Source organism: Lepisma saccharinum, chromosome 2, assembly GCF_977018435.1.
Source record: "Lepisma saccharinum chromosome 2, izLepSacc3.1, whole genome shotgun sequence".
NCBI lineage: Eukaryota > Metazoa > Arthropoda > Insecta > Zygentoma > Lepismatidae > Lepisma > Lepisma saccharinum.
Window position 1 is genome coordinate 34,540,091 of NC_139230.1, and position 14,016 is coordinate 34,554,106.

General features: G+C 38.7%; 1 protein-coding gene across 1 annotated transcript; it reads left to right on the top strand.

Annotated features, from left to right (window-relative positions):
• Positions 1-9,119: 9,119 nt before the first annotated feature.
• LOC145981712 (uncharacterized) lies at positions 9,120-10,682 on the top strand. The gene has a single exon (XM_083115120.1). The coding sequence runs from the start codon at positions 9,120-9,122 to the stop codon at positions 10,680-10,682; it is 1,563 nt and encodes a 520-aa protein (XP_082971246.1).
• Positions 10,683-14,016: the final 3,334 nt, after the last annotated feature.

The following is a 14,016-nucleotide window of genomic DNA, read 5'->3' on the forward strand; positions in this document are numbered from 1 at the left end:
CAATCAAAACACATATGGACAGGCCCTATGCCCCACAGAGGATTATAATGGCTGAGTCCAGACGCCTAACCCTCGTTAGTCTGCAAAATGCAGTCCAGGGTGTACTACATGGAATTGAGGTTGACATTTGGGTGTCTTCCGAAAGGTTCACCCCTTACACCCCAGATATATAACAGACACACACTGGGCATGGGCGTCGGGATGGGGGGGGGGGGTCGAACAAGTCGGTGGACCCCTGGAGATTGACATCGTTCATTTAAAGATACAAGAAAGCCGAAAGTTTGTTACTTTTATTGTTAAGAACAGAAATAAAGTTCATTTAGTTAGTATTCGAACAGAATAATCAAAGTAAAAATGTATTGGATCGAAAACATTGAGTGAAAAATACAGGAGCAAGGTTATACTCTACCATTTCGTCCAAAGAACAAATGGTTCCACAGTTTTCAAAATTCTAATAATTACACTTATAAGTGAGAGGTCTTTATGAAAAAAAAATCCCCCTAACATTTAAAGCCTTTTCTTGAACGAGACGTGCAAAAATTAATATCAAAATGCATTTTAGATACTAACTGCATAAAATGTAAAATAAATAATGGAAAAATAGTTGTGCTGGTATTCACTCGTTTGGTAGATTGAGTCTCCCCATATAATAATAATCATTATTATTTCAAATAAAATTTATTTTTGTTAGTCTATAATATTTGTTATTGTATAATAACACTTATAACTATAACCGTGGTAATAATACTGACTATTTTTCTACTGTTCAACGCTTATCATTTGCCCCTGCAAAAATTTCTGGCAACGCCCATGGTCCTGGGGGAGCGGGGGGGGGGGGGTACGTGTACAATTTTGCCCAAAATTAATCTTGTCTATTTTCCAGGCCATTGACGTGACCAGCAAAACTTGTAAATATCTAATCTAACCTAACCTACTGTTTTTTCCCTTCTGTAATATCAACGTTTTGGACTTGTAAACTTTATTCGCCCATGGCACATGTATATGTTGAATGTGTACAATCGTCACAGCTTAACCTTCATTCGCTGTACACTGCATGTAAGAAAGGTTTGAATGAAACAAATGCATTTTGCAATCTTTTTCTCCCCTTTTTCTTCACGTGTAGGAATGGTTGGTTTGTGATATTCTTGCAGAGTCCGTGTCCAAGATAGAGATGTAGCTTGAAAGTGTATAAATTGTCGCTTTTATTGGTTCCTTTTTGCAGCAGGCGAAGTTCTTTTATTGCGACCGGTTGCATGAAGCCTTCGAGGGCTAACTTCCTCGACCGCATCTAGTTGCATCACGTCAACAGGGGCAAATTTGGAACCATTTGAAGTCCAAGCACGTCTGTTGATGGCTACTTTATCTTTTGTCTTGTCTTACAGATGTCTCCCATTTCACCGTGCGCATTTCAATGCAAAGCGGAGTCAATAGAATCATTTCGCTCATCACTCAAGAAGTTTGCAGTCCATAGCAGACAGAGAAGGAGATTCTTTGCAGCAGCCAAATGCAATTTGCGAAAGTGGGCGGGGAGGATATCTAGGGGAGACGGAATTAAGCAAGGGACTTTCATCAAACGCAGAACTTTACATAACTATCTTTACTTAGAAAAAGTAGTTTTGCATATGCTTGAGAAACATGCTGGATTTACATTGTATGCGTTTGTTTAGCGGAAAAGCACTAAACGAATGGAACAATGCACTAAAGTTATAAAAGAGAAATGTGCTATGAGAAAGAAATATTTCTCATTTTGCTTTCCCATTCTGTCTTTTTAGGATACTTCCGACGATATGTATTTTTGTTATTGAGCGCCGCATTTCTGCCACTTTTGGCTAATCGCGACGACGAGGATACATGTTAATTACATGAAATTCATGAAGGAACGCTCACAAAGAACATCCAGACCGGGACGCGAACCTGGGAACTTCGATGGAGAGATAGCAATGTTACGGTTCGGCTAGACCTTTGGCCGACGCCAGAGAAATCGTTTTCGAAATTTCCTATCCTTTCGAAAAACCGCCATGATATTCCAAAACCTGAAAAATTACATCTGCTTAGAATTCCTTTCAGAGCATTCACGTGAATATTCGTGTGGTTTTCTTTTGCTGTTGCTTAGATATTCTCAGTAGTTTAATAGGCTTACGTGGCCACGTAACTAAGCTATGGAAAATAAACTTCTGTTGATGCGCAGAAGAGATTTTTTTGCAGCGAAATTCTATTGTAATGTTAACAACCGCAGTAATGGAAATGTGAATTGAATTGGTTTCTGTGCTTTTGCCATTAATTTTTTCGTATACCCTTTTTTTAATTTCAAATAACCCTAGTAAATAAATATGATAATTTATTTTGGAATGTGGTTGGTGTGTGCAAATGACATTGGTAGTCATATTACTGAATTTAAAACCCAAACAAGATTAGTTTCTGAAATGAACCTATCGTCACTTCGGCGTGGTGTTCGTCATTGAGTGTTCAACACACGGCATTCTTTAAAAAGGTTCACGGTTCGAATTTCGAGAGCAGAGCACGTGCTGATCCATTTTGTGTGTTCTTTAATCGATTCCACCGAATCATAATTCATCCTTAACGTTGCGATTAAGATAGAGAATAAGAACAATGTTAAATTACCAAAATGCAAATCAAATATACTATCCAATTTATTTCCGCCAAATAATTAAACCAAGGATAATGAAAAACATAGTTCGTATGTTTACGTTATGTGTACAGCACGGAGACTTGTTACAGCGGGCCTTATCAATGAGCGAGAAGAAACAGAATGTTAGAACATACTATAACTTTTCCTTAACACTCACACTCCCTATGCTCCTTCATAGCACGGTGATGAGCACAAAGGTGAACTTCATATACGTATGAATGTGTCTCTTTCCAACGAGCCTACACAATTTTGGACTTCTAAAAATCTTGTACTCATAAAGAGTGTTTAGAACTCCAGTTCTAAACGGCACAGTGTATAACAAGTTCTTCTACGAGTTATGATAAACGGGATTGGACGTTATGATCTTTATTGACAACCAGATGATTGGAATTCAATTCAAACTACCAGAACCGCCGAGGGAAAGATAGAATATTGGTGAGGGCAATATGCCCCAGGCCGTCAATGCAATGGGCCCCAAGGATATGTACATTTTTCTTTAAAAATAAACGTAAACAAGAAAATGAGATGTACATGAGTAGTAAGGAGTCACCTGAGCACAAGGCCTCTGATTGGTCGAGACGTATCACGTGACTCTACGGGGGGCGTGGCTATGTGTGTGTAGTCTTGAAGGGTCTAAGTTAACCTAACTTTTGTGACGTCACGTGTCACGTGACTCTACGTAGGTTTACGGGGGGCGTGGCTATGTGTTTGTAGTCTTGGAGGGTCTAAGTTAACCTAACTTTTGTGACGTCACGGGTCACGTGACTCTACGTAGTGTTTATGGTGACGTGACTATGGATTTGTAGCGTTGGACGGCATAAGCTAACCACGTGGATGCTGTGGAAGACGGTGCGTTGACCTTTGTATGGAATGAGGCAAGTGTGTATTTGTATTGACACGGGTCACTGGAATTTTCCAGTGGAGTTTGATTTAATTTCGGCTGGGGATGTTCTGTTGTGTGTGGATGGGGTTGATAGTATTGCTGGCCTGACGTATTGTTTTGTTGACTATGTGATAGATAAGAATTGAGCGGAGTGTGTTTTTGGTTTGGTGGGGTCAACCTGTCGCCCGGACGTCTGTCGATGATGGAGCCAAGTGAAGTCTATCTCTTGTTTGTAGACAAAGTTATAGATAAGGCTGGCCTGCGGAGCATGACAGATGTATGTATGTAGCAAGGGGGTTGAAGGTTAACGTCCTAAAGTTTGATAGATTTGGTGACTCTACGTGAGTGTTTGTGGTGTTTGACATCATCAGGTTTCATCGACTTAGTAGGGGGAATTGGTCAAGTATGTTTGTTGGGTTGAAGTTCAGCAGTTGCAGAAAGGGTGGTTTTGTCGGCTCCAGATAAATCTTGTTGATCATGTTTTGATAGGAAGTATGTGTACGGTGAATGAGTCTGTACGAGCGTCTACTCGGGGTCAACGTTGGAGAGGTCATTGGTATCGGTGGTCAAAAGTAAAGGATGAGTGTATTTTTGAGGGCTACATTGTAATAACAATAAAAATAATGATTCTAATAATTATGGTAATGTTGTATATTTCCCAAGTTGTTTTATAATACGAGAGCGTTGCTAAAAAATGCAAAGCGGGGGTGCACTTCGTATTTACCACTGTGAACGAATATCGTAAGGAAATTTACAATTTAAACTGTAGGCCCAGTCCCGATTTGGTTTACTGTCGTCTATAAAGTGAACTTAAAACTTGAAACTGTAGGTCCAACCCCGACTGGGCTTACTGTCTATAAAGTGAACTTAATACAGAATGTTAATTAATTAATTGGTTTGGATTCAAAGTGTCCCGGGGTTGATACTCTACGGAAGCACATGTGGTTCGGATGCGACTTCAAACTGTAGGCCCAGTCCCGATTGGCTTTCCTGTCCATAAAGTGAATATGATACAGAATGTTGATTAATTAATTGGTTTGGATTCAAAGTGTCCCGGGGTCGATACTCTACGGAGACACAAGTGGTCCGGATTCGACTTCAAACTGTAGGCCCAGTCCCGATTGGCTTTCCTGTCCATAAAGTGAATATAATACAGAATGTTGATTAATTAATTGGTTTGGATTCAAAGTGTCCCGGGGTCGATACTCTACGGAGACACAAGTGGTCCGGATTCGACTTAAAACTGTAGGCCCAGTACCGATTGGCTTTTCTGTCTATAAAGTGCACTTAATACAGAACGTTAATTAATTAATTAATTGGTTTGGATTCAAAGAGTCCCGGGATGGATACTCTACAGAGACACAAGTGGTTCGGATGCGACTTGAAACTGTAGGCCCAGTACCGATTGGCTTTCCTGTCCATAAAGTGAATATAATACAGAATGTTAATTAATTAATTGGTTCGGATTCAAAGTGTCCCGGGGTCGATACTCTACAGAGACACAAGTGGTTCGGATGCGACTTGAAACTGTAGGCCCAGTCCCGATTGGCTTTCCTGTCCATAAAGTGAATATAATACAGAATGTTGATTAATTAATTGGTTCGGATTCAAAGTGTCCCGGGGTCGATACTCTACGGAGACACAAGTGGTTCGGATTCGACTTGAAACTGTAGGTCCAGTCCCGAATAGTTTTGCTACGGGGCTGTACTGTGTATTAGCCATTGCGAATGAATAGCGTGAACTGAATTACTTGATTTTTATTTGTTTCTATAAACTCTGGATGATCCTGAGGTGTTTTATTATGCGAGAGCGTTGCTAAAAAAAAAAATGCAAGGCGGGGGATCCACTTCGTATTTTACCATAATGAATTAACAACGTGAGAAATTTATGAATATTAATGAAATATACAGTATATATATATATATATATATATATATATATATATATATTGAATGTGGTTTAAAAAAAATAGAAACTTCCCGTTGAACGGCAAGGAAATAAGAGGGGCTGACGATTTACTTGCTCCGAATCAGGCCCGGCAACATTGTTTCAGATAACAATACCCGATGTTCTATTTATTTTCCAAAAGTAAATAGGGACAAAGTTGACGCGAGGTTTGTAGTATATATAGTTCCGAGTAGAAACTGTTTGGTATGATTCGTGGTTGTGGTTTTCAACCGTTATAAAGTATCTGTAGTCAACGTGAAAAGAGCAAGAAATTTACAGTGTCGAGTATAGTTTCGAGTTTACGTATGCGTCTGTTTGCGGGTGGTTAAAAGTTTGACTCTTGATCGATAGTTCATCGTGTTAAGTATGAATTTATTCTGTATTTGTGCGAGGTGAAGACGAAGAAGAAGACGTTTACAGCATTTAGTGCATACTAACGAGATACATTTTATATTCTGGCTGTGGAAGTGAAGAATAAGGATGGGTAAGTAACTAATATTTTTAACTGTTTTTTATGTAGATGACGTATTTGTTACGTCATGATTTTGTAATCAAGGGTCCCAGGGTTTTATACACCGGTGGCCCATGGTTTTATACCCCGGTGGATGTACGCGGTATAGTGGTTCAGATTACACTTTAAAGTGCAGGTTCAGAAGTTCGAAGGTGTGGTGGCATTAATTGATTTTGTTTTATGTGAATAATTTTTCAAGGGTGGAAACTCAGAAAGGGTATTTTTTTTGTATTCCAGATCAATCGTCTCCATCATCATCATCTATGCCAGGTGTTTCTAGTAATACCGTTGGTAATGTGAACAGTGATACTGAGTTGATTAATATATCTACACAGGAAATTTTGCATAAAATAGAGTGTCAAATCCATTCCCCACAAGATTTATGTGATGTATTCGAAAGTCAAGAAGGAGAATATATTTTGTCTACCCAGCAAATATTAAACGATATTAACAACTTTGCTGGGTATTCAACCGGGGAGGGTTCGATGAATTCAGGTTTGCACCAGATTAAATCCGAATCTACCCGAGTGCCCCCGGCGGCGGACAGACCAGTAGGGAAAACCCGAAACAATCAAGAAAACAATTGGGACAGAAATATAACTACCCAGGAGATACTGATGGACATTAACAAACATGTAGAACTTTCCACAGACACAACAGGGGATGTTCCCCGGTTAGAAATTTGCACCTCTCAACTGACCTCGACAGTGACTCAGATGTCTCAGAATAATAACGTTTGTACCCAGAAAATAATAGGTGATATAGATGCTTTTCTTGGACCTCCAACGCAGAATCAGCCGACGGAAGTAGATACAACCCAATTTTTCCAAGTTATTCAAACAGGCGGTGGGGGCACACGGAAAACGCAGGAGCAGAATGATGAAAGTAGAAATGAAAATAAACATTTTGTGGTAATTCAAGAATTTGATCGTCAATATAGAAGGTTTAATCTACAAGGTAGGCAGATGAATGTACGTCTTCGCCCTGTTCCGGATAACGAAAACCCTGTACAGTGGATCCATGAGGGTGTAAACGAGGTAGTGGAGTTACTAACGAGGGATGTTGATGACCGAGACCATGTGGGGTTAACGATTAGGAATGTTAATTCCCCCAGAGACCCCTTCTGGGTCAGTTTCCGACTAGGAAGTGAACTAAATGCAGATGTTGTTTGGGAAAGCTTCGAGAAACTACTCCAGAGTAACAGCACCTTCCTAATATCTGATCAACTGGTTTTCCATCTCCACAGAGTAAAAGTACCTTTAGGAACTGGACGTATTAAGCAAGGATTGGAAAGTTTGGAGGAACTTTGCCGAAGACGTTCTGGGATTGTTTGCATAAAAAACAAGGATTCTATGTGTCTCCCACGTGCACTTGTTGTTGCTCGAGCATATGCTGAAACTAAGGATGATAATAAAAGGAAGAAATACAGAATGGGGCGTCCGATTGTAAAAACAGAAGCCTTACAACTATGTGAGCAAGCAGGTGTAGTTATTACAGAACATGGATGTGGTATTTCGGAGCTGGAGAAATTCCAAAATATTCTTCCACAGTATAGAATTGTGGTCTTTGCTGATCTTACTGGTGAGAATGTCATGTTTGAGGGTAATACTGACATGAAAAGAACTTCTCTTTTTCTTCTACACAACGAAAATCACTACAGTGTTATTACATCATTAACATCTGCATTTGCATGTACTTATTACTGTGAACACTGTAAGAAAAAATATGCTTCTATTACAAAACATACACAATGTCCACGCGTATGTACGAAATGTTTCCAGCCCCACGCCGAGTCACTAAACCTAAAGGAATGTTTGGATAACCACAGACAATTCCACGGTGAGGAATGTTTCAATCACCATAAACAGAAAGCACAGAATGGAAAAAATATTTGTGAAAAACTCCACCAATGCCCCAAGTGCCTAACAGTTATTAAAATGGACCAGAGAAAAACCAAGCATATTTGTGGTGAAGTCTATTGTAGAATATGTAACAAACACTACCCGAATGGTCATCTGTGTTATATTCAGAAATCCACCCCACCGGATATGAAAAAAACATACATCTTTGTGTTTTATGATCTCGAGTGCACGCAAGATGAGAAATATGGAGATTATATCGATAGAACAGAACACAAACCGAATCTGTGTGTCGCGCAACAAGTATGCAACGACTGCAGACATGTTCCGGATGTGTCAATCCCCTGCAACACATGTGGACCCAGAGAACATATCTTCAAAAAATCGCCAGTAGAAGAATTTCTTTCCTACATTAAGAGACTACCCCACAAGTTTGACATATACTGTATATGCCACAACATGAAAGGGTATGATGGACATTTTATGCTGCGAGCTATGATCACCAAATTCAAGGTTTGCCCGGAAATTATCATGAATGGTTCGAAAATTTTGCTGATGCAAAAGGGTCACATACGGTTTCTAGATTCACTCAATTTTCTACCTATGCCTCTATCAAGTCTACCTAAGGCATTTGATTTACCAGAAGGGATGAAAAAAGGGTACTATCCTCATCTTTTCAATACAACCCAAAATAGATTCTATATTGGACAGCTACCTAATATGGAATGTTACGCACCGGAACAAATGAAGTTGGAAGAAAAGCAAAAATTTGAGAAATGGTATCACGAACAACAAGAGAAGAATTATATTTTTAACGCTGAAACTGAACTTGTGGAGTACTGCATCAAAGATGTTGAGATTCTTCGATTGGCTTGTATGAAGTTTAGAGAGACGTTCCTAGGGGAAAACGGTATTGATGTTTGGAGAGAAGGTGTGACTATCTCTGGTGCGTGCAACCTTTTGTACAGAAGAAAGTTTCTACATGAGAATACAATTGGCGTGATACCGGCCACAGGGTACCGGTGGGGTGACAAGCAATCCATTGCAGCTATCGAGTGGCTTGTGTACGAGGAAAGGAAAAGAAAAGTATTTATCGAACATGCTGGGAAAGGAAGAGAAATAAAAATCTTAGGAATTAAAGTGGATGGATATTATGAAGATGCTGATTGAAAAGGTCATGTGTTACAATTTCACGGATGTTACTACCATTATTGTGAGAGATGTTACGGTAACAAAAACGGTGGAGAGCAGTTAGGTGGGGGTGACACAATGAATGCCCGAAGAGAGAGGACACAGAGAGTTACCAGTCGTCTGGAGAAAAGTGGTTACAAAGTCGAAGTGATGTGGGAATGCGAGTGGAAAAAAATGAAAAAAGATCACCCTGAAATTGAAGATTTTGTGAAGCATCATCCGATGACCATCCAGAAGCCTTTGGACCCCAGAGCAAGTCTTACTGGCGGTCGAACTAACGCTGCAAAATTATACTACAAAGCTGGTGGCACTGAAAAGATAAAATATATTGATATCTGCTCTCTCTACTCTTACATTTGCAAGTATGGGAAGTTCCCAGTAGGCCATCCAACAATATTTCTCGACAAAAACTGCCCCAATATTGACCAAATCGAGGGGCTTGTATTATGTACTGTTTTACCCCCAAAAGATCTCTACCACCCGGTGCTACCTATGAAAATGAAAGGTAAATTATTTTTCGCGTTATGTAGAACCTGTGTGGAAGAAGATAACCAGGAGGACTGCTCACATACCCTAGAAGAAAGGTGTTTCACAGGTACATGGGTTGCAGACGAAGTAAGAAAGGCAGTGCAGAAAGGGTACCAAATTGTAAAGATGTACGAGGTCTGGCAATATAAAGTAACAAGTTTCGATTCTGAAACAGGTCAAGGGGGTTTGTTTGTGAACTACATAAATAAGTTTCTAAAAATGAAACAGGAAGCTAGTGGGTGGCCATCTAATTGTATAACCGAACAAGAAAAGACTGATTTCATCGCAGAATATCAGAAAAAGGAAGGAATTCTACTAGACTACAATAAAATTGAGGTGAACCCTGGAAAACGCTGTCTTGCCAAGCTGATGTTGAACAGTTTTTGGGGAAAATTTGGACAGAGGTGTAATTTACCCAAAACATCTATTGTATCACAACCATCTGAGCTGTATACAGCACTTACTAATCCCTCTATTAGTGTTAATGCACTTTTACCTATTGATGAAAATGCTTTGGTTATAAACTGGCAGCAGATAGAGGAGGCAGTCGCCGAACTAGCCACTGTGAATGTAGTTATTGCTGCATATACCACGGCGGGAGCACGACTTCACCTTTACCAGTATCTGGAGAATTTGGAGAAACGTGTGTTATACTACGACACAGACAGTGTTATATACATTTCCAGGGATGGAGAATATGAACCAGAGACCGGTAACTGTCTTGGTGACATGACCGATGAATTGGAAGTGTACGGTGAAGGGAGTTACATTACAGAGTTTGTCTCCACAGGCCCGAAATCATATGCATTTACTGTGAAAAACCCTACCACCCAAGTTCTAAGTAGTGTCTGCAAAGTGAAAGGTATCACCCTTAACTATGAAAACAGGAAGAAAATAAATATAGCATCCCTGAAGAATATGGTATTTCACAAGACCCAGCAAATTACTGTTCACAATAGGAGGAAGATATCTAGAAGTAAAGATTTCAGAGTATTTAACAGACCCGAAAGTAAAATCCAAAGGGTGGTTTATACAAAAAGAAGAATTGTTGAGGATGTCAACACTGTGCCGTTTGGGTACGTTATCCCACAAAAGAAACAGCGAACAGTGTAAATCTAACAGAAGCATTCCGGACACCACCACGTGCAGAATCTCTGTAAACATCTAAATTCTGAAAAAATAATCGGGTATTAATTTTAAAATGGAGTACAAATGGGAACATCCATTTTCAATGATTCTAGCTGGACCATCTGGATGCGGAAAGTCAAACTTTGTTTCGAGGATTTTAACACATCTGAAGAGTTTAGTGAATTTGGATTTTATGAACATTACATGGTGTTACAGTGAATGGCAGCCATTATACAGTAGAGTTTCAAGTGATGTGCACTTTTCGAAAGGACTCCCCAACATGGATACATACACAGTAGAACAAGGACCTCATTTGATTATACTTGACGATCTGATGAGAGAGGCAGATAATAGAGTTGTTGACCTTTTCACAAAAGGATGCCATCACAGGAATATCAGTTTAATATTTCTCTCTCAAAATGTATTTCATCAGAGCAAAGGATCCCGCGATATATCTCTGAACTGCCACTATCTTGTTTGCTTTAAAAACCCTAGGGATAAAGGTCAGATTGGTTGTTTGTCTTCTCAAATATATCCTGAAAACAAAAAATTTTTCGTTGAAATTTACAAGGATGCTACAACCCCGCCTTATGGATACATATTCCTCGATCTCAAACAAACCACACCAGAAAAGTTTCGATTCAGAACCTGTGCGTTTCCCGATGATGAACATAATTATGTTTATGTACCTAAATAAGTATATTAAACACCCTGGAGAAATATCATTCTATCACAATGTCTCCTACGATCAAGAACGGGGCGTTACTCCGAACTTTATCCAAATGTAAATCTGGAATCAGACAGACCATCCTCAAGAATGCAGATGAATCCTTGGTTCACGACATCTGTGAATGTGCCCACAATACTTTAAAAGGAAATGTTCCGTTAAACAGCAGTCAGAAAAAGAAACTTTCTCGTTACAAGCAAGTGCTAAGAAAACTAGTTAAGCGTGGAACATCGTGGAAGAACAAAAAAAAGTATATTATACAGGCAGGCGGATTTCTACCGTATCTCATCGGTCCCTTAATTGGTGGATTTTTTCTAGTCTTTTTAAATAATGGAGTATGCAGATAAAATGATTTTGGTACCACAAGATACATTTCGAAAACTACATCACCAGCATCAAAACATTGTACCACTCTCCAATCTGGATAAAGAGATGGGTAAAATATTGGATGAAAAAAATTTATCTGATGAAGAAAAATGGAATAAGTACCATCAAGTTCTCGGTAGATATCTTCATTTTGTTCAAAAATTAAACACCCCTATCAAACTCCCCATAGTATCACAAATGGAACATCAAAATGAAAAAGTAAGTAAACAACCAGATCAAGAAGTGGAACATGGAAGTGATATCTCAGACCCTATCTATGAAGAAATAATATCGACAATACCAAAAAAGTTTCACTCCAAAGCAGAATTACTGTATCGTCGTCTGAAAACAAGCAGTGATATCCAATGGGATTCTCGAGGGGAAACAAAAATATATGAGAAGTTAATCCCTGGTAGTAACATCATAGACCTTATCAGTGATGTATTACGAAACAGACAGAATAGTAACCCTAGGGGTAACAATATCTTCTCTCGACTCCTTGCAAATGTGAATATTCCTCAGGAAATTATTGGTAACTCTCGACGTTGGGAATTAATAGAGAAATTTAAAATGGAACCATCTAAAAAAAAGAATAGTGCATCCAATTGGCTAAACTATTAATATCTCTCACACACAGTCACCCTATTATTTGTGAGTAATGAATTCTACTTTAAGGAACACTTATTATAACGTCTCCAACCCTGCAGGGTATTCCACCTTAGACAAAATATGGAGGGCTACAAACAGAAAATATCCAAAAAAAAAATTGAAGAATGGTTACAGGGACAGGAAACCTACACAATACATAAACCTATAAGAAGAAAATTCCCTCGGAATCGATACATCGTTAACAATATTGATGATTTGTGGCAGGCAGATCTTGTAGACTTGAGAGGTATTAGTACCCACAACAAAAATTATAAATATATGTTGACAGTTATTGACACATTCTCCAAGTATGCAGACAAAACAGCCGCAAGTATAATAAAAGCATTCCGGAGTATTCTACAGAATCCAGATGGAAGAAAACCAATTACTATTCAAACAGACAAAGGAAAAGAGTTTCTGAATATTACAGTCCGACAATTTTTCAAGAACAGTAATATTCACCATTTTACAACAAAAAACCCTGATGTAAAAGCAAGTATTGTTGAAAGATTTAACAGAACATTGAAGGAAAAAATGTGGAAGTATTTCACATCAAAACAGTCATACTATTACATCGACGACTTACCGAAGATAATGAAAGCTTACAACAATACTAAACATTCAACAATCAAAATGTCACCCAGCGAAGTCAAACCAAATAATGTTCTCCAAGTTTGGGAAAATCTACGTAGCGGACGTTTAAAAATATCATCACCCAGTGTTAAAAAAACTAGTCGACATTTTCTTCAAGAAGGTGATTATGTGAGAATTGCTAGAGAAACATCAGCATTTGAAAAAGGGTACATAGGAAAATGGTCGGAGGAAATTTTCAGAGTTGTTTCCATAATATCACGGAATCCTGTTGTTTACAAAATTCAAGATTTGGACAAAAATTCTGTTGATGGTACATTCTACCGACAAGAACTTCAAAAAGTAAAACTACCAAAAACTTTTAAAATTGATAAAATATTGAAGACCAGAGGAAAAGGTACCAGACGAGAAGTTTTTGTTCAATGGAGAGGTTATCCGTCAATGTTTAACCGGTGGATACCCTACTCCAGTCTCAAAACAGTATCATAATGTCTTCTTCGTTCTATATAACGTTACCAAATAACAGTTCTATGAATATATTTCCTGATAATACATTATCGAATTTTGTGACGAAATTACCGAAGGATATAGAACTTCAAGGTCCGTGGGAAGTTGCTGTAGCAGAAATTCACTATCCTAATTTTATGTACAACGTAACAGAAAGGCAAAATATAATCTATTATAATCTAAATCCAGATGCTGATGAATGGAAAAAAGTAAAGATCCCAGCTGGATATTATAGAGACATGACACAAGTTGTAACAGCAATTCAGAACTCTGGTGTCCCATTTCACATCTCCCTTTTGGATGATCAGCATATTCTTTTGAGACAAAACACCGAAATTATAAAAGAGGGGCTTAGTACAATAATATTCACCGAAATTAGGTTTTCACCAAAACTAGCAACACAACTAGGGTTCGATCCTTTCAAAATTATCAAACTAAGTGGGGTTCAACGCATACACTCCTCTGCTCCCACAAACCTAG